At 53.6% G+C, this 27,519-nt stretch overlaps 11 protein-coding genes across 11 annotated transcripts; 6 read left to right on the top strand and 5 right to left on the bottom strand.

Moving 5' to 3' along the window:
- Window positions 1–357: 357 nt before the first annotated feature.
- J4E79_001536 (uncharacterized protein) lies at window positions 358–3,927 on the bottom strand (the record flags this gene model as incomplete). The annotated part of the gene is made up of 1 exon (XM_049350445.1): window positions 358–3,927. One exon carries the CDS (start codon window positions 3,925–3,927, stop codon window positions 358–360), a length of 3,570 nt encoding a protein of 1,189 aa, XP_049215604.1.
- A 1,353-nt stretch (window positions 3,928–5,280) lies between these two features.
- Window positions 5,281–6,312, top strand: J4E79_001535 (uncharacterized protein; the record flags this gene model as incomplete). Its single annotated transcript, XM_049350444.1, has 1 exon — window positions 5,281–6,312. The coding sequence occupies one exon, from the start codon at window positions 5,281–5,283 to the stop codon at window positions 6,310–6,312; it is 1,032 nt and encodes a 343-aa protein (XP_049215603.1).
- Window positions 6,313–7,087: 775 nt separating this feature from the next.
- RBM8A (RNA-binding protein 8A) lies at window positions 7,088–7,639 on the bottom strand (the record flags this gene model as incomplete). Its single annotated transcript, XM_049350443.1, has 2 exons — window positions 7,088–7,321; window positions 7,388–7,639. 2 exons carry the CDS (start codon window positions 7,637–7,639, stop codon window positions 7,088–7,090), a joined length of 486 nt encoding a protein of 161 aa, XP_049215602.1.
- Window positions 7,640–8,177: 538 nt separating this feature from the next.
- J4E79_001533 (uncharacterized protein) lies at window positions 8,178–9,897 on the top strand (the record flags this gene model as incomplete). Its single annotated transcript, XM_049350442.1, has 4 exons — window positions 8,178–8,195; window positions 8,243–8,405; window positions 8,458–8,972; window positions 9,025–9,897. The coding sequence occupies 4 exons, from the start codon at window positions 8,178–8,180 to the stop codon at window positions 9,895–9,897; spliced, it is 1,569 nt and encodes a 522-aa protein (XP_049215601.1).
- Window positions 9,898–10,615: 718 nt separating this feature from the next.
- J4E79_001532 (uncharacterized protein) lies at window positions 10,616–11,089 on the top strand (the record flags this gene model as incomplete). Its single annotated transcript, XM_049350441.1, has 1 exon — window positions 10,616–11,089. The coding sequence occupies one exon, from the start codon at window positions 10,616–10,618 to the stop codon at window positions 11,087–11,089; it is 474 nt and encodes a 157-aa protein (XP_049215600.1).
- A 289-nt stretch (window positions 11,090–11,378) lies between these two features.
- J4E79_001531 (uncharacterized protein) lies at window positions 11,379–13,284 on the bottom strand (the record flags this gene model as incomplete). The annotated part of the gene is made up of 3 exons (XM_049350440.1): window positions 11,379–11,416; window positions 11,471–12,980; window positions 13,186–13,284. 3 exons carry the CDS (start codon window positions 13,282–13,284, stop codon window positions 11,379–11,381), a joined length of 1,647 nt encoding a protein of 548 aa, XP_049215599.1.
- Window positions 13,285–14,012: 728 nt separating this feature from the next.
- On the bottom strand, window positions 14,013–15,750 carry J4E79_001530 (uncharacterized protein; the record flags this gene model as incomplete). Its single annotated transcript, XM_049350439.1, has 3 exons — window positions 14,013–14,411; window positions 14,480–15,079; window positions 15,151–15,750. The coding sequence occupies 3 exons, from the start codon at window positions 15,748–15,750 to the stop codon at window positions 14,013–14,015; spliced, it is 1,599 nt and encodes a 532-aa protein (XP_049215598.1).
- Window positions 15,751–16,930: 1,180 nt separating this feature from the next.
- Window positions 16,931–18,502, top strand: J4E79_001529 (uncharacterized protein; the record flags this gene model as incomplete). Its single annotated transcript, XM_049350438.1, has 1 exon — window positions 16,931–18,502. One exon carries the CDS (start codon window positions 16,931–16,933, stop codon window positions 18,500–18,502), a length of 1,572 nt encoding a protein of 523 aa, XP_049215597.1.
- Window positions 18,503–19,052: 550 nt separating this feature from the next.
- On the bottom strand, window positions 19,053–20,288 carry J4E79_001528 (uncharacterized protein; the record flags this gene model as incomplete). Its single annotated transcript, XM_049350437.1, has 5 exons — window positions 19,053–19,184; window positions 19,238–19,479; window positions 19,531–19,977; window positions 20,037–20,093; window positions 20,144–20,288. 5 exons carry the CDS (start codon window positions 20,286–20,288, stop codon window positions 19,053–19,055), a joined length of 1,023 nt encoding a protein of 340 aa, XP_049215596.1.
- A 1,365-nt stretch (window positions 20,289–21,653) lies between these two features.
- On the top strand, window positions 21,654–23,264 carry J4E79_001527 (uncharacterized protein; the record flags this gene model as incomplete). The annotated part of the gene is made up of 2 exons (XM_049350436.1): window positions 21,654–22,610; window positions 22,665–23,264. The coding sequence occupies 2 exons, from the start codon at window positions 21,654–21,656 to the stop codon at window positions 23,262–23,264; spliced, it is 1,557 nt and encodes a 518-aa protein (XP_049215595.1).
- Window positions 23,265–25,243: 1,979 nt separating this feature from the next.
- J4E79_001526 (uncharacterized protein) lies at window positions 25,244–26,044 on the top strand (the record flags this gene model as incomplete). Its single annotated transcript, XM_049350435.1, has 1 exon — window positions 25,244–26,044. The coding sequence occupies one exon, from the start codon at window positions 25,244–25,246 to the stop codon at window positions 26,042–26,044; it is 801 nt and encodes a 266-aa protein (XP_049215594.1).
- Window positions 26,045–27,519: the final 1,475 nt, after the last annotated feature.

Here is a 27,519-nt window from a genome sequence, read left to right as displayed (position 1 = left end):
GTGTATAGATAGTATGCTATACAGATGCAGCGAGCGAGCGAGTCTTTTACTTGTTGTCTCGCGCCTACGCTCCCGCTTTCCCAAACGCAAAAGGAAACTGACCGAAAGAATACCAGCAGCGAATTCCGATGCCCAATGAACAATCCCAAACCTATCCAGGTATATAGCCAAAAATGCAGAACAAGTCGTGACGTCGTAAAAGAAAGAAAGAGGAAAGGGGGACATGCAATATATATATGTGCTAGGACCAAAGAAATAATGGGGAATCCAACTACTCGCAGAAAACAAAAAGGCTGAGACAGGAACGCCGTTCCTCTGCCTGCTCGCAAATAAAAAAAAATGTCAAAAAGAGAGGTATTACACCGACCCAGTACCAACAGGATCAACATAATACCTACTCCCAATACTCCTGCGAATCTTCTCGCGCCTCTTCTCCGTCCGTCGCTCCCTCAACTTTTCTTTAACACCCGAAATACCAATGTATTGGACGTGGTATTTCTTTAAGCCGGGCAGACTCTTGCCTTGGCGCCAGGACCCCCTACCACGCCGACTCTGTTCGTACTCGATGGATACGGTGGAGACGTTGTCGGGTAGGGAATTTGTGCGACGGAGGTCGTGGCTTGAGCGGCGTTTGGATATGCCGCCGCTGCGGTGGCGGCCGAGAGGCGCGGTGGGGGCTTGGATTATGACTTTGTCGGGGGAGGCGAGATGGCGCGCTGTACGGGGGGTGCGGAAGTGAGGAGGCAGGGTGATGTGGTGGCGGCGTTTGTTCGTGCCAGCACGTTCGAGACCCATGGAGTTGCCGATGAGGAAGCCGCCACTGCCGCGGAAACCCCCTTTGAGCTTGTTGCTGATGGTGCTGGCGCGGCGGGGGCGCGAGGGTAAGGGTTCTGGCTCTGGGTCTTCGATGTCGCTGGTGTCGCCGCCGGAAGGGAGGCCGCTGTCTTCGTCCGAGTCGTCTTCCGAGTCGCCGTCTTCGAATCCGTCCCAGAAGCCGCGGGGGCGCCAGAAGGGGTGGAGGGTGCCGTCCTCTTCGTTGACGCTGGGGACGGAGGGGTTGCGGTGGATGTGCTGCTTGAATGGGTCGCTGGTGTACCGTGTTCGGTTGTTGGAGGCGCGACCGAAGAGTGGTGTGATGAGGTTGTCGGAGTAGCGCCGCGCTCGCTGGAGGACAGACAATCGGCGCTGGGGATGCGAATCAGAGCGCTCCGGTGGTCCTGGTGGCGGGGGTACCAGTTGGTTCTCGAGTTCTTCCATGGGGGTGGGAGGGATAAATTTGATGATGGGTGGCTCCGGTGGGTCTCGGGGGTTCGTGAGAGGCGATTCTACACCATCAGGCTGAGGTAGGTCGAACTGTGTTGGGGGTGTCGAGGGCTCGAAAGTCAGAGTGGGCTGTGGGTAGGGCTCGTCAACCTCCTCGCGAGCTTGTTGAGGTGCCTCAGGTGCCTCTACGAATGGCGGACTGGGCGTACTCCGCACCTCACGGTCGTCCTGCGGTGTGAGATAGGTGTTGCCAGTTATTTGACGCTGCTCTGGCAACAGTGAATTCCCGCGTGACTGCTGTACAACGAGCAGTGAGTGGTTGTTGTGGGGGTAGATGCTCACAGCAGTCGCCTCAGTGACTTCAACCGTATCGGAAAACTGTGAGAACGGCGTCGATTGAGAGTATAAGTGCCGAGCATTAGCATGCTCTTCAGTCCGCGAAGCAGACCGAGAAGCGGATTGGTCGAAACTGACGCGGCCATGGTCTCCAGAATCAGGGCGCGATGCGTTGCTGCGGCGTTTCACCTCGTCCGTCGATGTACGGTCCTTCAAGATGGGACGCACTGCCATCTCGGGAGAGAGAGATGCTCGCTTTGCCCACGAGACTGGCCTTGCGCCCTGACGCAGATGAGGTGAAGTGTCTTTCAGCGGCGAAAACTTCTCCAGGTTCTCAGATGTAGCAGGATTTTGCTTAGAGTCAACTAGAGTAGCTGACTCTGCAGTCTCACGAGCCGCAAGTAGAAGACGGACTCTATCCGTCAGCGCAGATGGCACACGAGTCTCTTCAACAGGATGGCTCGCACCCATGAAGACATCGCGTTCGGCTGGCCCATCTACGCTCTGATCGGGAAGATTGGGCAATGTGTTCTCGAGATTCGCCGGCAGCTTCACATCGGTAACCACTTGTGACTGTCTTCTGTTTTTGCGCGATGTAGGTGACGTCCGACGTGGCTTTGGCGATAGGGTCGGTGACGGCGCTCGAACAGGAGGCGATGGAGCTCGCATAGGAGGTGATGGTGCTCGTACAGACATCCGTTTGACGGGATCCTCCATCGGTGCAGGACTTTCGGAGGGCCGCAGCTCTGTAAAGTTCCTTGGCTTCGAAGACAGCGTGCGTCTGGTGGCTTCCGGCGCCGAGTTGACTCGCTTGTGGTAGCTACCGCCTGATCGCGCGACTGTGCTGTGCCGACTAACTATGTCCGCTGCTGGCTGAAGTACGTTTCGTATCGACTCTTGATGGGCTAGTGTATGCGCTGAGCTATCGATAGTCCTCTGTCGCAACGACAGCGATGGGGACATGATGCGCGATGAACCGACATCCGAATTGGTGCTGAACCTCGCACTCCTGTCGGCGATGTTCGTCCTCTTGTGCACCAGGCGATGGGGCGGCATGTCGTCGTACTGCGAGATCATTGAGTTGCGGTTCGAGTGGGTCTCAGAGCCGAGATTCGCAGGTGAACTGTAGTCTCTCCTGTATGCCATGTTCCGCCCAGAGTGTCGCAGTGTTGGGTTTCGTCGCGGTGGAGTGATATTAACGTACGCCGACACGACCGTCGAGGCCACTGATGCTGTGGAGAGTCGCTTGTTGGTGTTGTCGCGCTGCCTCTCGCCCGTCATGCCTCTACCCTCCGAGGGCCAGCCAATTGAATGCGCAAAGTTCTCGATGGAGGGCGTGACGGGACTGTTGTGGCTGGCTTCGACGCGTTCGCGCAGACTGGAAGCGCGTCGGGCTCGGGTGCTTGGGGTCGGCGAGGCGGCTTCGACGATGGTGACGGCGGGCGCGGGTTCTTCGACGTCCTTTGCGACGGGTGACGGGATACGCGCTGGAGCGGATGACTTGCGAGGCGTGCTGGAGGGCGTTCTGCGTTTTCTGCGAACCGTTACGTTCCGCATGAGGTCTGTGTTCCACTCCCGATCTGGGATATCCTCGACCACCTGGGATCCCTTGTCCTCTTCAGCACCGACCGTTGAGTCCACCGGTTCAGTAGTGGGGAAGTACGGGCCTTGCTTGTTCGTGGGCGTGACATCATGCTGGTCGTGCTCGAACGCCAGGCCCAGTCCGCGGTCTTCCTCGACAGTGCTCAGCCTGTCGTTGGCAGGTGTTGCGGCTCTGCTGTCTTCGCGGTCCGAGGAGAAAGGGTCCTCTCTGGCAGTCTGGAAGGAGTCCGCGCGCGAAGAGGGATATGTGTATATCGGTGGCCGTTCGAGCGTCGCAGTCGTGCCATTGGTGCCGTTGGAGGCGTTGGTTCGCGGAGGACTGGGATCGGGCGTGGGAGGACTGCGCGCATTGACGGGCGTGCTGAGAGACGATTTCTGCGATATAATCGAGTTCCTGACGCTGTCGGCATGTAGTGGTTGCTCGGGCATCTGTGCAGTTCTCCCGTCCTGGGAAGCTGTGGGCGGAGTAGGCGGGAGGCCGCTGTCAGCTCCCGGCAATGCGCCTGGAGACTGGAGCGGTGTATTGTGCTCGCTGTCGGCTATCGAATCCGTGTCGTCGGTCGCCTGTGTGGTATAGGAATAGTCGCGCTTAAGGGGCGCTGCTGCCCTCGAGTAGGTGCGGTAGTCGTCGCTACGGCGCGGCAGCTGTTTCGGCTGGCGGAGGTTCGGCGAGGCCTTGAAGGATGATTCTAGCATGGCATAGACGTCGGACTGAGGTTGTGACATGGTGGCCAGGCGCCTTACAGTGAAGGCGCACTCGAAACTCTATCCCCGTCTGCCGTCCCTATCGCTGCTGGCCCGTGTACCGGTGCAAGGTGGCTCTTCCTGCGGTTAAGAAGAAGCCATGACCCGCGAGCGCAAGACGGCAGTGTTCTTCTACATGCGACGCTGATGTCGCTATCCACCAGTCGCAGCGCTCAAGAGGTATGCAGGCTGCCGTGGGCGCAGGGCGGTGGGTGGTGACGCAGGTAGCCTCGGGATTGCAGTGCCAAGAGAACCGTTCACGATGCGATTAAGCGGGCGCACGATGGAGACTCGACTGTCACGATATTTTGGGCCGGCCTCGGATCCAGCGAACAAGATACGGCGGTGCGATAGGGCGAGGGTAGCGAATTTGGAGACGGGAGGGTGGTGTGCGGAAGGAGCAGGTCACTGCGCAATAATCGATGCGCGCCGAATTGGTGGCTTTCCAAGCTTCGGGCGACGGCGAGGTAGCGGCTTGGGGTCCAGATGGTCTAAAGAATCTCTCTCCTGGAGCGGTCCTGGGAAAAACGGGAAGATGCCGTGGTGGCGACTATCTATCGAGAAAAGCAACAATTATCACTACGGGCATTACTATGGGAAGGCGCTGTGGTTGGAGACGGCCGTAGCTGCTAATGCTTCACCATGAGCTCATTCGCTCCACCGCAGGGTTAAGTCTCCGATCCCACCAGTCATCCCCACGGAACACAACGCTTTTCTGCACTACACCTCTTCTCGTCCCAGCCTGCGTCTACGGCAGGCAACCCCTCTTTCCGTGCACCACGTATGTGACGGTACTCCCCGGCCTGCATCGACTCGCGATCATGTGCCAAAGTACCTATGTACCTATTACTAGAGCGTGGCTAGCCCGTATTACAGCCCAGGCGCCTACTTGAGGAATCCAGACAACCTCAACTATTTAGCTACTTGTTCCAATTGCACAGGTTTCGGATGCGTAAGCCACAGCACAAGTCTCGGTCACAGCCGTTAGACTATCTCCCGAGATCGGGTCCTCCCAGCGCACAGATTCTTCCTAGACACCACAGTACATGTGCCGTGCCACGACACGTCAAGTGCCCATCGCGACTACGGCATCGTCTCAAGGAGTCGGGAATAACTCGGCCAAAGCTGACAATGAGACATCAGACATCTTCATATCGAAGTAGAAGCATATGCGTGACGTCATCAATCTCTGATGGCATCTTTACGTGCGATGCTCCAAACAGTGGAGTCTAGAGAAACCGCAAGATAAAAGATGAACACTACCAGAACCATGCTTTCTCATAGTAACAAAGAACTTCCTACAAACCGTAGCAGATATTGACATCTGACGACAAAATGCACGCCATCGCAATCACCGAATATGGCCCCATCACAAACCTGCAATCCATTTCCGTCCCCAGACCTCCCTCTCCCCAAGGCCACGACATCCTCGTCCGCCTCCGCGCCTGCTCCATCAACCCCGTCGACACAAAAGTCCGCGCCGGCACCTACGACGACTACCCAGACTACTTTTCACGCACGCCTGCACTCCCGCAAATCCTCGGTTTCGACGGCGCCGGCACAATCGAAAGCATCGGTTCCGATGTCAAGAACTTCAAACCCGGCGACGAAGTCTACTACGCCGGTTCCCCAATCCGTCAAGGCAGCAATGCAGAGTACCAATTAGTCGATTCGCGAGCCGTAGCGCTCAAGCCAAAGAGTTTGGATTGGGGAGAAGCTGCTGCTATGCCGTTGACGTGGATAACGGCTTACGAAGCACTAGTGGAGCGGATGGAGATACAAAAGGGTGAAAAGGCTGGTATTTTGATCATCAACGGCGCAGGAGGTGTGGGCAGTGTGGCGAGTCAGATTGCGCGTCGGGTACTTGATTTACCCGTTGTAGTCACCACGGCGTCTAGAGAAGAGACAGTCGCTTTCTCAAAAGATGTAGGAGGTGCTACGCATACGATTAACCACCACAACGACCTCGCGGAAGAAGTGGAGAAGTTGAAGCTGGATGTACCCATCAAATACATCTTCATCACGCACACACCTACGTCAGGCTACCTCGCCCCCGCCGCGAAAATCTGCGCTCCTTTCGGAAAGATCTGCTCTATTGTCCAAGACAAAGAGATGCCGATGTACGGCACGGAGTTCATGGCAAAGAGTCTGACGTTTGTGTGGGCGTTGCTGGGCACGAAACCGTATTATGGTGTCGATGTTGAGAGCCATGGGCGGATACTGGAGGAATTGGCGGGGTTGCTGGATCAGGGGACGGTGAAGTGTCATTGTAGACGGAGGTTGAGGATGGATGAGCAGGGGCTGAGAGAGGCGCATGGGATTATTGAGGGTGGGAAGAGTGTGGGGAAGGTCGTGTTGGAGTTTTGAGTAGGGAGTGGTGTGATATCTACAGGCGTTATCATAGATCCACCAGGAGATGATCTTTTGCTTTACCTAGGTATCGTTGGAATCGTAGACATCTCGGCTCGCTATGGGTGGGTGAGGGAGGAGTTGGAAAAGAGCATGTTGTAATTCTGATTGACGGATGGAGATAAAGAAAGAAGATTTGGAGAGTGCGAGCAGGCAAGTTATACTATGTTTCGCGTGCTACGAGGTAGTCTGGTCTTACGTAGACTAGTGGCTTCGTGGTTCTTATAGTGCAGGCGCCTCGTGGTAAGAGGCGAGCTAGCTAGAATCTGCGAAGTTGTGAGATGTGACAGTTCTAGGAAGTTCCTAGTAGCTACACTTGAGGACCGGGCACACGGAGAACGTTGAAGTGGAGAGCCCGAACGATGCGCAGGCGCGTTCGGCCATGGGTACGCCCGCTTCAAAAGACGTCATGTAGATCGGATGCGTCGTGACTATGAATACCGAAGCGGCGAGGCGGTGTGGTCACGTATTTGTCAAGCACAGACAGGATAGTCTGTAGATGGATTAGTCCAGGTCAATGTATGTCGTAGTAGTTCTGCACTTACAGTGATCAAGTCAAAGCCCGACCTACCCCACACAGAGGTAAGCCGGTAGGCTAGTATTGCGAGACAGCTCTAAATGGCGAGCGCAGCAGATGCTGAGCTTCTTGAACCATACCCTTCTGTTCTCTCCTGGTACTTATGAGAGCATCTTTAACCAACCAAGCGGCGTGACTGCCACTGCCGCCTAAGAGTTACTCGTCGTCCATATCGTCTCCGTCGCGTCCAGGACTCCTGCTCCTGGCTCTTCCGGCCCCGCGTCCGCTTTGGCGCCTGTCGTGGTCGCGCGCCCGTCCTTTGCTGGCTGGCGGTGGTCGTACAAAGGCGAAGTCGACGGTAACCTTCTGCTCGAGGAATTCTTCGCCGTTGGCGCCCTTGACAGCGGCGTTCGCTTCTTCCAAAGTAGCATACTCGATGAGCACGTAGCCCTGTGTGATGTCAGTCCGCCATCGCTCCTTCCCTCTTCATCATAACCACCAATCTCAGGCGCGTACCTTGACGTAACCCGTCCTCCTGTCCAAGTTCATGTGCAGATTCTTGATGGTACCAAACTCGCCGAACATGTCCTGGAGATCCTCCTCGGTACATTCCTCGTGCACGTTGGTGACAATGATGATCCAGCCCTCGATGGAGCGCACAGCTGTCGCGCCTGCCTGGGTGCGCGCGTCGTTGCTGTCGGTGGTCGGCTTAGCGTCAGTCGCGACGTCGGGCTGGTCAATGTCCATGGTTTCTGTGGTGTCGGCCATGGCTGCGAAATGTAATTGGTCGGTGGGTGGTGTGGAGTGGATATCGTGGTGAGGGCGTTGTTGAGCTCTCGGCGTCGCCAAATGTTTCCGTAGTCGAGGCGGTTCGCGCTAGTGGAAGAGCGGCTCCATCCCAACTTACGCGACCCAGGTTCGCTCTCTCTCTCAACGCGCCTGCCCTGTGTCTGGCCCCAAGTCCGACGCTTACATGCAGTGCCTGTTTCCTGCATACATCATGGCTGACGACCCCACCCCTCACGGCACTGTCGGAAAGAAGCAGATAAAAGGGCCACCGTCCAGCCATTCTTTAGCAGTGAGCTAGGTCCAGCTACACCCCCGCCGACGTCACTCAATTGTTATATGACACGCCCTTGACCCGCGCCTTTCATCATGCTCCAGTTTCTCGACAATCTCGTACACTACGCCGATCCGACGCTCCCGTCCTTCTCCTCCCTCACATACTTGTATATTGTCATCCTAGGCTGCTCGCTTTTGATATCTCTCCGTTCACGACAAGAAGAGGAGAACCTCAACTAACATCATGTCCAAGTTCACAAATGTATGTCGCGTTCTTCATGTGATTCCTAGCAGAACTGATTATGTTAGATCGCCATGATCGGATGCGGAAGCATGGGCGGTGGAATGGCCCTGCTTTTTGCTGAGGATGGTGTCAATGTTTCGCTTTCAGACCCTTCAGAGCAAGCAATGGATGCAGTCATTGAGAAGGCTGAGAAGCAAGGCTATAAGGGAAAAGTCCAAAAATATAATGGTAGGCGGAAATCCATAAACCCTGATGCACTTGAAGACTAACTTGGTAACAGACTACGATTCCCTCTGCAAATCGCTCTCTACACCACGCTTACTAGTCTTCTCTCTTCCACATGGCGGCGTCGGCGACAAAGTCCTTGAAGGTCTGGAGCCAGATCTCTCCCGCGACGACATCATCCTAGACTGCGGAAACGAACACTTCCAGAACACCGAGCGGCGACAGGAGAAATGCAAGGGCACTGGCATCCGTTACATTGGCTGCGGTGTCAGTGGCGGATACCAGGCAGCGAGAGCCGGACCTTCCATGTGTCCTGGTGGTGACATCTCTGCGCTCAAAGAAGTCCTTCCGTTGCTGGAGAAGGTCGCCGCCAAAGACAAGGACGAGAAACCTTGCGTGGGTGTCATCGGCAAGGGTGGAGCAGGACATTACGTGAAGATGATGCACAACGGTATCGAGCATGGCATGATGAGCGCTATCTGTGAGGCCTGGGGCATCATGCGAAAGATGGGTATGGGGTACGAGGAGATTGGCGATGTTCTCTCTCAATGGAACTCAGAAGGCGAGCTGGTATGTTCACAACTCAAGAAATTATGGATTCACTGAACTGACTTGCGAATAGCGCGGCACTTTCCTCGTTTCCATTGGCGCAGATCTATCCCACAAACGCGACTCAAGCGATAAGCCCAACCAAGCAAACCAGAAAGATACCCAATTACCTCCTCTTGTCATTTCGGAAGTCCTCGACAAGGTGGTCCAGGACGTCACTGGCGAGGAGGGTACTGGTGTCTGGAGCAACACTGAAGCTATCGAGCGTCACGTCCCAGCCTTCACTCTCAACATATCTCACGCCTTCCGTCTCGCATCTGCCTTCCGGGGTGATCGTGAGCAAGCTAGCAAAGCTGCCGACGGAGGCTTCCCTCCGAGTCAACTGGACATCACGGACAAGAAGGCTTTCCTCGAAGATCTCAGAAAGGCAACATATGCAGCATGCCTCGCAAGCTACATCCAAGGCATGAATGTCATCGCGAAAGCAGACCAAGAGAACAAATGGGAAATTGACTACTCGCAAGTTTGGCAGATCTGGCGCGGAGGATGTATCATCCAAGCAGACTACATCTCCGATGAGATTCTCGCACCGGTCCTCAAGTCCAACCCCTCCCCAGAAAACTTGAACCTAAATTTCTCGTCTCGGGTGGCCAAAGACGTGAAGAACTGCTTCCCCGCACTTCGTCGCATAGTCGCCAAGGCTGTAGAAACCGACCAAGTCGTACCTGCCATTAGTGCTACCCTGGAGTACTTCAAGGTTGCCAGTGGTACCGACCTGCCCACGTCATTCTACGAAGCCGAGCTTGATTACTTTGGTAGCCACATGTTCGACAAGAAGGGTGATACAGACGCGAATGTCAAGAAGCCAATGGAGGGCAAGCACCACTTTGAGTGGAAGCCTGCAACGAGCCAAAAAGAGGTATATGGCAAGAATTACAAGATCTAAAGCAGCTGGTTCAGATGTTCCTCTTCTTCATGATCGTACGAAGCGTAATCTCATAGCAATAGCGAAATGGTAGATTGTATTTCCATACAGTTTTCGATAAGAGATGGAAGGCAGTGCCGTGAAGCCGTGGTTGCTAATGCAACAGTTCGACAATACGAGATTCGTATCGTGACGAAAGGGGTTCCTAAGTCGAAATGACGTTATTTCCGCCACTTGTACGAGCCCCACCACGTTCACTCCGCTTCCACTACCCGGCATGACGTACCCTCTTCAAAACACCATACTTTTCGTACAACAATTCGGAACCTACGGCTCGACCATCCTCGTATCCAGCTCAAAATAGCGACCTATGTCGAAGGGATCGGCAGTTCACACACCGCCCGAGTGGTCGCCGTGGCTGCGCCGGGAGATCTGCACGAGCCCATGACCAGGATAATTCGCACAACAATCTTCCGACACCAGAGCTTTTGTGGAGAAAGGTGACGCTGCATGGTATGATGCGATATGAGATGGTGGGAGCTTTTGGTAGTATCGGTCCGCTTTCGGTAGATGCTTTGCTATTATAAGTAGCGGAGAGGGAGGAGGTATATAACCCATCTCACATCACCTCACCGAGCGAATTCCGTCTTGCGTACAAAACCACATCACAACAATTTCTACCTCCTAAACGAACATCACGCATCACTAAACTACGACGTCAACCTAATAAACCACCAACATGCGTTTCTCCACCCTCACAACAGCCCTCACATCCCTCTCCCTCGCCTCCGGCCGCCTCATCGGCATCGCAGCACCATCCACTCTCGCCCCCAACAGCACCTTCACGCTCACCCTCCTCTCAGAAGGCTACATCCAGTCCGTCGCCGACGTCGCCGTCGCATGGGGTTTCTCGCTCGCCCCCGGCTACCCAGGCACGCTGGGTTCCTTCACGCAATCCGCATACCTCGGTCCCGAGAAGAGCAACCAGGGGCAGGAAAACGTTACTATTACCGCGACGGTACCGGCAGGATTGGCGATGGATGCGTATCAGGGGAAAGATATTCTGTTGAATGCGGGGATTTACTCGTTGTATGGGGCTAGTGGGGGTGCGACGGTTACGGGGTTTAATGTTACGGTTAGGGTGGGCGAGAGTACGGGGGGTGAGGTTGTGGAGAGTGAGGGACAGGGGTGGATTCAGAATACTGTTGCGTAGGATGGTTGGAATGGGTAAAGAGAGATGCGGAAGGAGAGCATGTTTATATGGGCATAGTTAGCGGTTGATGGGCATATGTAGTTTCAATCACACTGTCTTAATGGGCTTCAGCATAGGGCGCAGCTCGCGTCTTATGGGTTCTCGGGGGTCGGCTGATGTGTGCAAAGAATTGATATGATTTGTTGATAGTGATGAACCGAAGTTGACGTGACCTAAAGGCTAAGACTCTAGGTCATGTACAGCAAGACGGTGTAAAGCTATCAACTTGAACAGCGAGGGCCTTTCAGGCTTAGCGCAGCTCCATGTGTTCCTTCTGGTTCTCGAACTCTGCTTATCGTTAGTGGGTGGATCAGACAAATTGGTGTAGTTTCAAAGACTTACCCTCGAGCCAGTCAACGACAAAGTTCTTCAGGAACTGCTGCGCGTACACGACCTGCGGTGGTGGGAGATCAGGAGTAGTCTGGTTCTCAAAGATACCATTCTCCTCCCAGTGGTGCACACCGTGGCTGATCAGATGCCATGGGCGCTCCGTTGTGCTGTTCCTGCTATCGGGGTACCACAATGGGGTTGCCGGCCTCCACGGGTCGGCGTTACCTCCGAGGTGGGCAAGACGCTCGTAGTCGATGTCGTAGCCTCCGTACTTGTTGACACGCTCAATCTCCGGAGGGTGGTTGATGCCGAATTGTGCGCGGCAGAAGAAGGTCAGGTACTCTACGTCAAGGGTACGTGAGATGAGGGGCATGATGTCAGCAGGTGTGTTTCCGGTCTGGATGTAACCCCACTCCGTGCAAACTTGGTAGCTCCAGCTCACAGCGCCGTAGTCTTCGATAGAAGTGTATTGCTGGAGCGCAGTAACGTTGAGCTGGGTGAAGTACGAGTCCTGAGTCCTATTCGAACGGCGCCATCCAGAGAGAGCTGTGCTGTTGAGCCAAGCAATAGCATTGAGAGTGATGTTCTGGACGGCGGTATCGTTGGTGTAGCCGGCCGCTGAAACGAGCTCCGCAACCGCTGGGCGAAGGTTCTCGCCTGCAGGCTCTTCAGCGGTGATGTTCTGGCAGTAGTTGAACCAAGAGGGCGAGTTCTCCTCAGGGTCCCAGTTGGTGCTTTGCAGACCGTAGACACCGGTAATCTGGCCTGCGAAATCACGGTTGTCGGTAACACCGCCCATACCAAAGACATCCTTGAGTGCCTGAACCTTGGAGGTGTCGTTCTGGCGGATAAGAATACCATCAACAACGTCAATTAGAAGTTGCGTGTTCTTCATGCAGTCTGGAGGACCGTATAGCCTAGCTGGCTCAAAGTACTGCCAGTAGTCGTAGATCGCAACAGTTACACCAGAAGAAGAGATTGCGCCCCAGAAAGTCTCTGGGTATACAACTCGCAGGAACGCAGCTTGAGCTCCAGCGTACGATCCACCGTAAACGACCCATGGGGTGTTGGGCGCAGTCAAATCCGCATCGATGCCCTCGAATTGCACATTTCGGGCAAAGTAATCAACCTCGGCAAGCGCTTGCTCAGTCGACAAGAATCGCATGTTCGGTGTCGTCAGATCGGGAACCGGGAAAGATTTGCCATAGTAACGGTGCTCGAGAATGACACCGAGACCGTTGGTAGCCTTGATGACCTGGTGGACAATTCCCTTCTGGAGGAAGGTGAGACGACCCTCTCCATCGGTTTCTCCGCCAAGAAGAACAAAGACCGGTCCGCCAGGCTTGTAGTACGTGTCGTCAAACCAGTACCTCAAGTTGAAAGAATCGTTGCTATGAGGCTCGTACCGTGTCTCGTTGTGGAAGAAGTCGACAGGCACAGAAATGTTGTACTCGGGGTATAGCAATGTGGGATCGGTGTCTTCGCGCTTGGTCAGGCTGCGACGCGTCCGTGCAGCTTGCACCTGATATCGTGTCAGCTTCATTTGCTTACCACCAGCTCATCTCCGAGGTATGAGATATTCGTCGCATGTTGATGTTCCATGCCGAAAAGGCCCTATCGATCTTTTCATACCTCTCATGCATGTTGCAGAAAGGCATGAAGCAATTGAGTGCAGAGAAAGGCACCGTCGCTACATCAACGCAATAGAAAGAAGAAAGGGTGCTTACCTGCTCTTCCCTCTCCACCGCATTTCTGGGCGAAAGCTTGAGCGCAGAAGCAGCCTGAAGGCCGCCTAGGATCGCTGCGACAGCAATTGAGAAACGCATGGTACCGGTAGGACGATGCGTAGTCGCTGGCAACGGCGCACGTCAGGCAGCGCTCGCCTATATATCTGCCCCAACACGAGAGAACAGAGTTATGACGCCGGTGATAGCTACCCGGCCATTTCATTATCATCTATGCGAGGGACAACCATGTTTAGGGAAGGTGGATAAAGTAGTGCGCCTGTGCTAGCGCAAGTACGATGCTCGAACAAGCAGGAGATACGGTGATCGGCAGCTGCTGGGCCGTTGGCAGTGGCGGACAGCAAGCTTTTTTGGCTCGGGTGCTTGGTGGGAGGCCTGGTAGCGTCATGTAGGATGCGACTGACTGCTTTACATGCTGTAATGCGCGCTCGAAGCTGTGTTGTGTGCTGAGCATGACGCGGTCGAGCCTTGCTAGGATGTATCGTGATGTCGCGAGGTTGGCGATGCGGCCCCGCCTCGTCACCAGCCGAAGTCTCCTCAGAGGCCAATCGGCTGTACTAGAACCCTATTTCCTGCACCATGACAATGCTTTCGTGCGCGCAATTTGCTTTTGGACCTTGCACATCGTCCATCATGGTTGCCTTTCGTCCTGCGACAGCATCTCGATTATCGCAGTAGGTAAGACCGGTCGCCCGCTGGAAGCCAGAATTCGGCACAAAGGTTGCTCATCAAGTTTGATACATGTCATTTCAGCGTAACGAAATATCCGACATTACATACTCGCCTCAGAGCTAAGCGACGCAGACCTCCTACTTTGTAACCTCCTCAATGTGCGACACAGACCCGTCCTTCTCTCCACGCGCAATACCCTGCTCCTTGACGTCCATCAACGCAGCCTCGCCAACATCAACAGCATCGTCGCCATCGAAGAACTTGGCGATTTCCTCCATGGGCGTGTACCTGGTTTCCACAATGCAGAAGTAGATGACGCCGATCTCAAAAGCGAGGAAGACGCAGTAGCAGATGTAGTACTTCCATGCGAGTGCATCGAGCGCAATGCCGTTGACGAACTGGTTGAAGAAGAGAGCTGCTGTAACGCAGAAGTTGAGCCATGTGAATCCCTTGGCACGAAGACCATATGGCAGGATCTCAGTAGTGTATCCAGCCATGATACCGGACTTGATGTCGTAGAAGATACCGTAGAAGAACTGCATGTCAAGGTCAGCATAGCGTTCTCGGTCGGCCCAAGGGTGGAAGACTGGCAGGTAAAACTTACTATACTAACGATGAAGCCTTTGCCGAGAGGGGCCCGAGGCTCGATGTCGTACCGGGCAGAGATGATCGTGAAGATGTTGAACATGACGAACGTTCCGATCGTGGAGATGAGATAGATCGGACGTCGACCAAGTTTGTCAACCAAGAAGGCAAAGAGGAAGTTCTCGCACAGCGCCAAGGTCTTCATGCCGCCATTGATTCCCAGTTGCGTCTGGGGATCCGTGAGACCAACGTTGTCCATGACATACTTTAGGTAATACGAGATCAGACCGTTGCCACTCCATTGACTGAAGAAACCAATAGCAGTGATGATAATGATCCTCTTGCGGTTGCCTTTGGTCTTCAGGAAGTCGGACCAGCTGGTTCGGTTGTGCTCTCTGTCGAGGGCAATGGCAGCGCGCACTTCGGCGTATTCGAGTTGAACAAACTCGTCGTCAGCATTTCCTTCGCCGTGCCAGCGGGCGAACATGGCGAGGGCTTCTTCATGGCGGTCTTTGTTGCATAGCCAACGTGGGGACTCGGGCATGAAGAAGATGAAGCCGAGGATGATAAGGGAGCAGATCGACTGCAGAAGAGATGGGAGTCGCCATGACCAGTCGCTCTGTGCGTTGTTAGGATGACATGTCCTTCAAGGGGAGACAGAGCAATGCAGAGGGTAAGGAGTCAACATACCTTTAGCTGAAGTGTTCCGTATGTCACCCAAGATGCGATGAAGGCGCCAGAGTGGTAGCTCGCACCAGAAAGAGTGACCAAGATAGCACGATCCTGTGGATGAGCAATCTCTGCGATCAACAACGGCGCGGATCCAAGAACGATAGTGTCTCCGAAACCCAAGATGAGTCTGGCAGCAATGAACATGCCGATGTTCTGCGCTCCAGTCTGGATGGCAACGGCGATCAACATGATAACGCAGCCAATCGCCACACCGATCTTCCTACCCTTCCAATCAATGAGGTAGGGAGTGAAGAAGAGACCGATGAGTGAGCCGAGGGACATGGATGAGTTGAAGAAGCCGAGCATAGCCCCGCGAGGCTCGCCGAAGTAGTCTTGCCAGTAAGTCAGAGACTGAAGACCATTCATCATGGATCCGTCGAAGCCATTGGCGGTGTTGGTTAAGATGAGAACGACAATGTAGATGTAGAGTCTGCGGAGGTTGGCTCGCTTCCACCATGCGACTCTTGGATAGGCACGGCCAGCGAAGAAGAAGTGCCCTTTCGGCGGTTTGAGGGGCACAGCGCTCTGCGTGGTCTTGGGTGGGCGGAAGGATACCATCTTGAAAGGTAGCCCTGGAGATGTTGCTGTTGCGAAGAAAGACAATGGAGCTGCCGCTGCAAGAAGAAGCCATGAGCTGCATGGGTCACTGTTGCATATATACCCTCAACACCGTGCCACGTACATCATCTTCGATACATGCCATCCCAGCTACTCAGATCTCACCCATCTTCCCGGGCACGCTTCAATAGCCAAAATTGGGTTCGGGATGAAGCCAAGCAGGGTGAATGCGCATATTTGCCTTACCTTGTCCCGCAGTCAAGCACTCATTTCTCGTTTTGTGTTGTTATGCCTCGCGCCACCAAGGCGCTGCGGTCTTGATAGTTCTAGGCATCGTGGAATGAGGCCGAAGTGAACCAGTCTGGAGGCATGCCACTAAGCCCTTAGTCGAATGCGGGGAAACCAACTAGTCGTGCGAGCAACCCCATGGGGTTGTACCGGCTAAAGATGAACCTTATCAAGCCTTTTGAATGAGGTTGGACGTGAGACAATGAGTATTGCCGCCCTGTATTGCCGGTGTCTTGTTGCCAACGCTCGGAATGTGGGGCTGTTCTCGGTCGCTACACCCAACGCAGTTAGTAGACGGTGTTCTGATTGGATCCTCACCTCGGATCAGATGACAGCCCAGCAAACTCCCAGACACTTCGTGGCTTGCGCGACTACCAAAGCTACCAAGAGCGCGTTTAGACACCACAGCTTCGGGAATTGCCACACCTCACAATCGAGTTTCATTTGTCCCGGGGTCGTTCCTTCCACCTGGGTCCTGGACCCTTTCACTGCGACATGTCGATCATGTTCACGACACACTGATGAGTCTTCAAGCACACAAACCCCCCTAGAAATGTCGAAAGTACCTTGGTAAGTAGATCCTTCTACCAACGCTTATACAGACCACTAGATACCTTCGTAGAAGAAATTCCGCATTCCAAGGCTTGTTACCTGCACTCTTAGACGGAAGCGTGACATGTTACCGACAAGAGATGGCGCAGTAGGGCCAAGGATCATTCACGCGACCATCGTGCGCATTTATCCGGCGGGCATAACATCGTTGTGCCAACCCTAGGACTACCAGCACATTATACGCCTTTGCGCGCACCAAGAATAGTCTATGATCCTTCTTCCTGGGTAGATAACTTGGTTCGTATCTCAGAGCATATTCTGGAGTAGCGCCACCACCAACATGGAAGACACTCCGGCAACCAATCCTATCGTTGGAGGCTTTGCTCCAGACCCCTCGCTGGTCCTCGTCGATGGCACATACTTCCTCGTCAACTCAACGTTCCATTTGTTCCCTGGTCTGCCAATCTATACATCACAGGATCTCATTCACTGGCACCAGATCGGCAATGCTATCAACCGACGAGAGCAACCGAGCTTCTCCAAGTCCTCTACCTTGATCCACGGTCTTGACAACGAGGACCACCTTTACGCAACAGGCGGTCTCTACGCACCAACGATACGGTTTCATGATGGCACCTTCTACATCGTGTGCACGAACGTGGTGAATGATGGAGAAGAGGGCAAGGAGAGTACGCTGCAGAACTTCATCATCTCCACTACAGACATCCATGCCAGTAAATGGAGTGACCCCGTCTACTTCGACTTCTACGGCATCGACCCCAGTCTGTTCTTTGACCCAAACACCGGGAAGGCGTATCTCTGCGGTTCCAAGTCTCCGGGTCCGGAAACCAAGATCACGCTCTTCGAAATCGACGTCAAGACTGGAAAGAAATTGAGCGAGGAGAAACAACTGTGGCATGGCACCGGTGGCATCTACCCTGAGGGCCCGCATATCTACTCCCGAGATGGGTTCTACTACTTGATGATTGCGGAGGGAGGTACGCATGAGGGGCACAGCGTCACCATGGCGCGAAGCAAGAGTCTCGAAGGCCCATGGGAGGCATCGCCCAAGAACCCCATATTGAGCGCTGCTGGAACCAACGAGTACGTACAAGCCACAGGTCATTGCGAGGCCTTCGAAGACAAAGAAGGGCAATGGTGGGGTATTTGTCTTGGGATCAGAATGGGCGCACCCAATCTATATGGGCTCGGCCGCGAAACATTCCTTACAAGAGGGACGTGGAGTGATGACGGCTGGCTCAGTTTCGATCGCGCGAAGATGAACATCGAGAACTTGAGTGTTGTGCCGGATCCATCGAGGAGACTTACAGCCGCACCTGGCGTTGACTTCCTCTATATCCACGATCCCGAGCTGTCGCGCTACAAGATCAGCGATCGGCAGTTCACGCTCACCGCTTCTCCAGACGGTCTGAAGTCTGCTAATGCATCACCGTCATTCGTTGGTAAACGTCAACGTCAGCTGAAGGGAAGAAGCAGCGTCACCCTTCTACCTCCCGCATCCAGCTCTACACCAAACAGTGCAGGACTGGCGGTATACAAAGACGAACATCGCTTCCTCTCCTTGTCTTACATGACCTCGAACAATGGCTCTCCCCCTTCCATTCAACTCCACGTCTTGAACAAGGCAAAAAGCATTGATCGCGAAGAAAGCACCGAACTAGACGTCGCACCCCAGTCTCTGGAGCTCACATTCGAATATTCAGAGACCGAATACAAGCTATCATACCGCGCCGACAGTGGAGAGCCCAAGGAGTTCGCCCAAGTACCCACAATGAACCTGAGCGACAAAGATTTCGTAGGACCGATTATCGGTATATTCGCGGAGGGGAGTGGGGAGGTCGTATTTCAAGATTTTGTAATCGACAGCGCATCCTCGCAGCGGGCCGTTTGAAATGTGGGTGGCGAACGTATAAACCGTGCGTGATGCGCGAACTGCTGATGGGTCTTGATTGTCGGTGAGAACTCCGCGCGAATTGATCTACACATCGTGCATTATCGTGGGCGAGACCCTGCGATCAGCATGGGGCGCGGAAAGAGACGAACGATGCGATGTCGCGGGATGTTCACGGTATGATATATTGTCTTAGCCATCTACGAAGCGATGTTTACGACTTTTGTTCTCGTCTCTTGCATTACTTGACTTCATATCATTATATTGTACATGTGCTGCCATCTGGGTTGCCGCTGGATGGTCCCATTCTCCTTGCGCGGTGGAATTGCCAGGTCCTAAAACTTTTCCTTGCAACGTTTTTCGACGTGGCTCTGGGCAGCTGCGTAGTGGCTATCACCGACGCCGCAACGGGCGAGTGTGAATGCCGCTACGGGGCCACGGGGGCATACCGCTGACTCTTTTGAGAACACGCTTCTTCTTTCACATGATCGCGTCGGGACCCAACTGCCTATCTTGATACGGGTACGGCGATGCTGAGGCGACTCTCGGCTTAGGTTCGGTTGATCTTGAAATCCTTGGTTATTTGTATCGCGTCGAAAGGCAGTGGCTCTGGCGCGGTGAGTTTTCGTTCCGAGCTGGCATCGTCGCCTGTGACGGTGATGTTTGTTTGATCCTTGTCGTGCTGCATCTGATTAGTCTTGTCTTCTGTGTCGCATGATATTGAATCAGACTTACCAACTCCATCCACTGGGTGTAGTGCCCAGGCCTTGGTTGCTGGTGCGACCCCAGTCCACCAGTGTTCGACCGCTTGATCGCACTGAGGTTGTGGCTTCCTGATTGGCTCTTGTACGTTTTGCGCCACTGGAGATAGAAGGGGCGCAACATGGGAATGTTGATACAGAGACCAGCAAGCATGAGCTCGACGGTGCAAAGCATGAATGTGGTACCCGATGTACCAGTGAGGTTGTTAATGAGATCTGCAAACTATCAGTCGTGTTTCTCTTTCTCGTCAGATCGAGAGTACTTACCGACGGTGAAGATGAGAACGAAACGCGCAATACTGATAACCACGCAAGCGAGACCTAGACCGAAACAAGCCAAGACGGCAAACTTTTCCGTCTTTCGCATCTGCAACTGCCATACACAATGGATTGGGATGACTACGATCATGAGATCGGTCGCCATGTTTGTCAGAATCAGACACTTGAGCAACAAGATCTGATCCATGCAGTGTCCAACTCGTTGAAGGGTCCATTGTTGGGAGATGGGGTCGCAGAGGAAGATAAAGACGAAGTTGAAGATGACAGCCCATGCAATGACTATGCCGGCAGTAATGTAGACTGCAAGGCGCAGTTGCAGTTGGAAGACGCGGTGGTAGAGGGCTAGTTGAGATAGCTTGAGAGCCGCAAGACACCAGATGTAGATCAAAGTGAAGGAAAAGGTTATCTGCATGACGACCGGGAGGTTGTTCATCACTATTAGGTGGTTAGTTCAACATCTCCACCGGATGTAATAGCCGCCAGAGCAGACTTACGCTTGGGAAATTTGTCAGAGGTAGGATCTAGGTCGTAACCAACGCCAATCGTGAAGACTGCTTGGATGTTAATATGAGTTCTGCCTATCCACGAGGTTGATGCATACCGTAGGCATTCAGGCCGATAGTACTTGTCGACAAGAGCAGCGCAACACCGGCGAAGATGTCATCCAGTGCGAGTCCAGGTCCACGCATGCGTCCATAGAACCGAAGAGCAACAGTTGAGGCGAAGAGCAGCCACAGACATGACATCGCTATCATGGAGTCGCGACCGCTCCGGGCCATCGCTATATCGATTGTTTCCACCATCCTGACCTGCGGAGGCAAGACCCCGATCCAAAGCTATCACTCGAAGTCCGGAGAGATGCAAAGTAATGAACGGAGTACTAAAAGAGTGGGTCCTGTCGTGAGAACTGGAGAAAAGGAAAGAACGAAGAGATGAAGTCGGGGCGATGAGTCGGGGCAAGAGTGTATTGTTAAAACCTGATCCATGTCTCCCGTCTCCTGTCTTCGTCAAAACTGTTTTGGCTTTCGTAATGATGGCATACCCGTTGGGTTAGCGGGCCTAGCCCGGCGGACCGAAAACAGTTCCTTGCCTGTCAACGTTCAACAGTGGAGATCGTAAGGATCATTACCACAAACGTTGGCCGAACACCTGAACTATTCCCTGCGGATGTGCGTTCGCGTTCCCCGGATACGCATGCAGCAATGTTGACCTACGCGAGGTGACGATCGTAATGAAGCGCCATCAATCTCGAGCAATCATGCAGCGTGAGTCGTAACGAAGATACTGACTTGAGGCTTGAAAAGATTTGGTAACGTGCCGGCGGAGAGTCGCCGACGGTGAAACAGTCTAGGCCAGGTATTGACCCACCACGCCAAGGGCCACTGCCGGGCGCCTCATCCGCTTGCCGTTATGACAGGCGGCACGCCGCAACTTTCCGACTCGAGGGTCATTGGCTGCATGAATAAGCAGGGGATAAGCAGGAGACCTCATGTTCGGCTCCACACGTGTTGTCAGGGTTCATGACTGGCCTGACTCGTATTCGGCCTGAGGCAGGAGGCCTGGCGACCAAATTCTCGAAAACAGATAGAAGAATGCAGGCTCCCCGATCTTCTCGACAGCCCTATCCCAGATCCTCGGGTACCTAGACCTAAATGCGCCATCTGTGCGCATACATCGGCGAAGTTGTACCCCTTCTTATCCTCATGGGTCTGATAGTGAAGAGTTTTGAGCCCAAACCAGCTTAACTAAAAGAGACAGTATTCCCGCTGTGGACAGCGCGCATCTCCACTTGAGCGTGTTAACTTCCTTTCCACGTGGCGCTATGATCCTCCAGGGTCTTGGAGCACCAATGGTCGATCGCTGAATGAAAACCTAGTGGAGTCGATACGGGGCATCTTCGGCGCTGCACATGCGATGCTCGTTTTATCGCCAGGTGCGGATGCACTGCAAAACCCAGCGATTGGAAGGAGAAGGGATCGACCCTGTTGAGCTATCAGTCGCCTAGAGACACCATTGCGGTATATACCATTGCCCTCGCTGAAACATCGCCATGCAATCACGTTCTCCCCTTTGTGCAGTTGTGTCTCGCCAAACTGCCAAACCTCCCCAACATGGACGACCATTCGGGCCTTTCCCAGGGCTCCAAGTCAGTTTTCTCCCTCGCGATGGTGGCTTGGCTCGTCCTACTCTGGGTCGGCTATAGAATTGCCATTGCATTATACAACATTTCGCCCTTCCATCCACTCGCGAAATTCCCTGGCCCGAAGATCGCAGCTGCCACCTACCTGTACGAAGCGTACCACGACTGGTGGCTCGGAGGACGCTATGGAAAAGTCATCGCCCGCATGCATGAGCAATATGGACCCATCGTACGCATAAACCCAGACGAACTACACTGCTCCGACCCTGCCTTCACGGATGAGATCTATGCCGGTCCTGGACGCCCACGCGACAAGTGGCAGCATCAATTGAACACTGGAGGAGCCGGACCTGTTTCGGTAACTGGATTTTCGACTGTCGACCATGACCTCCACCGTGCCCGCAAGGCTCCATTGAGCAAGTTCTTTTCTCGCCAACAGATGTTGAAGCTCGAAGGCGAAGTGCATGAATTTGCCGTAATGACGGCAGACAAGATGCTCACTTATGCCGGCAAGACCGCTTTCGATGTCAAGGAAGCGTTCAACTGCTACACTGCCGATGTCATCTCTCAGTACGCATTCGGTGAGCCCATGGGCTTTGTTGCACAGGAAGGTTGGGAGCCGAACTTCGCAACCTGGGTCAAGTCGTTCTTCAAGAGTGCGTATATGATGCGTCACAACGCGTTGGGCCGAAAGATGGCTCAGGTCCTGCCATTCATGGCCGATTACCTTGGTGAAGATATTAAGGCTGTCATGCGCGTCATGAACGTGACCATTCCTCAGTACATTGGCCAGGCTTTGAAGAACCCCGAGAATGGACGTGTTTTCGCTGAGGTCATGGGCAAGAACAAGACCATGTCAGAGGAGGAGAAGTTCCGCTACAACGGTGAAGGCTTCAACTTCTTGCTTGCTGGTACCGAGACTACTGCTGTAAGTACCCGATGAATGCCATCAACGACGAGCCAGAGCTAACAGCAATCGCAGGCTATTCTTACTGTGTTCACATACTGGAATCTCGCAAAGCCGGAGATTTACCAGAGACTGATGGCTGATCTCGCTACCGCTGGTATCAACACACAGACTGTGAAGTGGGTTGAGCTGGAGAAGGTGCCTTATTTCTGGGCTGTTCTGCAAGAGTGTTTGCGTATGATGCCCGGCGTGTCTCATCGATCTGCCAGAATCGCGCGCCAGGAGGACCTGCACTATGTATCCGCTGATGGCAAGTCTGACTGGGTGATTCCAAGGGGTACACCTATCGGTATGACATCCATGATCAACCACTGGAACAGGGAGCTTTTCCCCGACCCTGACGAGTTCCTTCCCGAGCGATGGCTGTTGGAAGATGGATCGCAAAACTATGCGCTCCAGAAGAAGCTCATTGCGTTCGGAAAGGGAAGCCGCAGCTGCATTGGTGAGCAACTGGCGTACTGTGAGCTGTACATCATGGGCGCGTACATGTGCCTCAATGTTCTTCCGAGGGCGAAGCTCGTGGACACCGTGAAGGATGACATTTCGTACGACCACGACTTGATCGTTGCGCAAACGACCAAGGGTTCCATTTCGGTGAAGATCGCGATCGAGTAAGTCGGCCACTGCGAAGATGAGGATTTTGGAAGTAGATAGGAGACTAGAAATAATACCCGTTCAATCTTCACGACATGCGATGGGCCGAGCCGAGCTGACGCGTGATGTGTCCGCGCCGCGCGCGTTAGTGTTGGTAGCACAAGATGACGCGTGACGGAAGCTCCGAAGGCAACTTCCGAAGCTTGGCAAAAAGCGATTCGTGATTCCGCTCCGTCACCAACAGGTTGACTCAGTAGGTTCATGTCGAATGCGCCGTCCACGCGCCAGTTGCCTCTGCGGTCAGTATCCGCAGCCTTCATCTAATGCATGTCTCGAATGCGATTGCGCCTTTCAAACTCGTAAAGCTGGTAGTGCCACTGACATTCGATATTGCTACCGACATCGCGCGTTTGGGATGGAAGTCACATCACTCGTGTGTTGCTGACACTCTCAGAGATTGCGGTCGCGATGCGACTTCTTCAACTACCCAGTACCCATGTGCAGTAGCTGCCTAACCAATGCAGCAGCAGCGTGTATGCTGTCAGCTGCCGTATAGCCGAGTGCGATCGTTGTCTCTCGACAAGCGACAACCATCACCCACAGTGCAAGCGAGCGCCCCTGTATGTCGCTCCATGGACAATATAAGCTGGTAGTTCGCAGCATAGGTAAGGGGCGGTCCAGACGCCTAGGCGTCCAGTGTGTATTTGAACGGTGAGGAGCGCACATGATCGGTCCAAGTTCCCACGGTTGGGTCCCGTCTACATGATCCTGAATTCGTAGATGTGGTACACGCCCCGCCTACATACTCGCATCCATCCCACGCGCCCCACGTGAGGAGAAGCGTAGCATACTGCTTCACCTTGCCTACATGTTACCAGCACGAAGCGCCCTACATTCGGCATTACCACCTCTTGAGAACACGGATTGAACATGTTCGTAGCATCATCCATCGTGCTTCCGTTCAAAGATTCTCAACGGTGAGCGTGACTTTGCTGCACAGTCGATGAGCCATTTTCGCACAGACTACCCCAACTCCGGCAACGCTATATCTCTCGAAAGGTCTAACCCCATAGACCCTAAGACCAATCACGGCCGAATTTCAGGGGATGCCTGGAATTTAACCATGCAGAATCTTCCATTGCGTTACGTGGAACTGCGTGAAGTGGTTGGCGATGGTTTCCTTGGACATTGGTTCCGAGGAGCTCGCAGACACGCCTTCAGAAAACGAAAGCACCCCGCTAGCGGATGTCGGTGCGCGTTGCTCCGTTCAGCAATCCTGGTAGTGCCATTTGGCAATCGGTGGGTGACATTGACAACGCCCTTGGATTCCACGGGTGGAGCGGATACACGTGAAGCATTGCCAAGCATCGTGCTTTTTGAATAAGCTTTCACGCACTTGCTTGTTGGGTTGTAGCTTGCCGTGGCATATGTACAACATGGCACATGCTCTACTATACGGGACGTTCTATCCGCCATCTTCTGTCGTCTTCTTCGCAGCAATCATTCCGCACCTGTTAACCTATTCTGTCTGGCGGTTCCTGTTCCGACGGCGCTTCCAAACTTCTCACTGTCATCTAGCGCTCGGAGACACTGCTTTTTGATGGCAGTCGCCTTCGCTCCCACCGCGCACACTGCACTTTCAGCCCTGTAGACAGTTTTCAGTGGGTGACATGTGACAGGGCAAGAGCGACACGCGGCACTCGCCCCTCGTCGCACAGTCGGCAGCATTGATCTGCAATGATCCGGATATCAACATGGAGCTTCAACCTACCATAAATCCAAGTCCATCGGAGAGGCTGGCATATGACGTGTTGTGCGGCATTTTAGTCAAAGACGGGCGGTTTCGAGAAGAGTGACATTTACACAGCCCCGTTCTTGGCAGGTCGAAATCCAGACGGTGGTCGCCGCTAACTACACGGCCAGCGGACCTCAAAATGCTCGCGCACTCTCTTTGACCCACGAAATTCCATCTTTTAGGGTCTCGCATCCCTCGAGTCTCAATGGTTCAGGATGTCTTCTCGCTGCACAACATCGTCGGCCGCGACGAGACGGCGTTTCCATTTTCCCTCAAGGACTACCAGAAATATGTATTTGGCGACGACCGACTAGCGCATCGCTTGGGCACGGACCTAGCTCGAGCCTTCATTCCCACCATCTCGAACCCTACAGACGACTTCGCAGTTGCCGTGCTATCCGAAAAAGTCCCTACGGCCACGCATAGTCTGCGAAACCACTTTGTGGCTTACCTCAACCGGCACCTGATAGCGAATAACGCAACCCCGGCCCTCAAAATCGATTTTCACGATGCGGGGGTGAACGCACATGCGCGGAACGGTCCGGATTGCAAGAAAAAGAACTCATATCACATCGATGTGGAGCGCCTGGGGAGCAGGACTCTGATTGTACTGGCTGAAATCCGAACGAGCCAAGACCGCGAAGACCGGATACGATCGTCGTTCGGAGAGCGTGGCATAACCACTGTCTTCGCCTATCTTGCATCCCTGAGCGGCTCCGCAACAACTGCGGCGATCTCGTCCTTCTTGTCTCAAGTCGTCAGTCCATCTATGAAAGACATCGAGGAAATTGCGCATGCCACCAAATTCGTCATGAATGAATGCTTTGTTCAATTCGTGCTGGGGAGGGAGTACGAAGAGTTCTGCAAATTCATAAGACGACAAGACGATTACTTCGCGAGGGAACTGTTAGATCACGCTATCGGTGGTCACTATTACAACAATGAGGATTACGAACATAATGTAAAGTTCCTGATATGGGAGACCGAGGCGCGGGAAAGCGTTTAACGACGGGATTATGTGCGGTAGCACGGTAATGGCGAACGGCGACGGACTTTACGAGCGACCGCGATGATAGCGTTTTCTCGAACACTTTTGTACATCCTCTTATATACCCAAACTGGTCATCGTCATCAATTCTTGCAACGCCAGGTCCGATCTTCGCAGTCGTAACTGCTCTTCACGTTGTCGTCCCACGTACACACATCCAACAAACTCATCATTGAGCAACTCATCCATACAAGCATCTTTACAGATCACGAGGAGTGCTTCTTTGTGCCATTGTCGTCAGTCTGCATTGTCGTGTGCGGCCTTTCACATCGGGACGTTGAGTGCAATTCTTTGTCCGCTTTCTGCTCCACTACAAACATCACAAGCACACCCACTCCAGGCTACACACAGCTTAAACAACTTCTCTAATCTGCCAAAGTATAGCACGACGCCTGCGACGAATCTAGAAACATGCCGTTACAATCGCATGATTACGCACCCAGCCAAGTGCACTCAAGCCAGCAAAGACTAGGAAGCATCAGCCAATCTCGGGACCTGCCCTCCTTAGATCAAACTTGTTACTATGACGCCGAAGATTCATCGAGCCAGATCACTGCGAGCGAAAGCCGCGGTTCGAGACATGGGAGCGAACCTCTGGACTCAATATCGCAGTGCAAGAGCCTGTTCGAAGACAGCCAACAATCTTTACCTCAACTCTTCAAATCGTATGCGGTAAGAAAAATTCCCTCAACCAGAATAATTAGAGTCGCATCACTAACTATTATCAGCTCCACATCCTAGTAGCCGTAATCTTTACCCTTTTCCTCTTCGAAATCACCGTTCGCCTACCCTTCCTTCTCGCACTCACCTTTGCGATCCCCTACGTGCACATGATGCTCACACCAGAGAAATCCACACTGCACTCCGTAAATTACGAAAACGATCCAGAGGAAGGTCTCTACCGTCGCTCATCCACCTTCTCAAGTGTCCCCGGCGAACCTATTGCCCAGCAAAAAGCTCCAGCAACATTGGGCCCAATCAACATCACCTTCCCCGGATTGACTCTCTTCTTGCCATCGACATGGTTTCCAAGCGCGACAGACCCAGGACGACGTAGAAGACAATGCTTGCACACCACGTATCGCGAGTCGGCATATCAACCCCGACGCACATTCCGCGAGGCGTTGGGAGATACTGGACCCAGGCTATTCAAGAGGTGGGGTGCGTTCGCCCTTGAGACTTTGTGCTTCCAGATTACTTCTCGGCTTATGGTGCGTATCGCGCAGGCTGCATACGAAGCTATGTCTGGCGAGGAAGTTAACGACAATTTCGTGCATATGTACGTTATGCACGTTTTGCGCTTCTACAAAGACTGGACTGTGGGGCTGAGCTCTATTACGTGGTTCGTTATTAAGAGGATTGTTGGGAAGACATTGCTGTCGCTGGGGAAACAGACTGTGATGGCCGCTGGCGGCGTGAAGGATACAAGATTG

Source organism: Alternaria viburni, assembly GCF_023758015.1.
Source record: "Alternaria viburni strain BMP 2772 chromosome Unknown scaffold_2, whole genome shotgun sequence".
Lineage (NCBI taxonomy): Eukaryota > Fungi > Ascomycota > Dothideomycetes > Pleosporales > Pleosporaceae > Alternaria > Alternaria viburni.
This window is presented reverse-complemented; position numbering and strand designations above follow the sequence as displayed.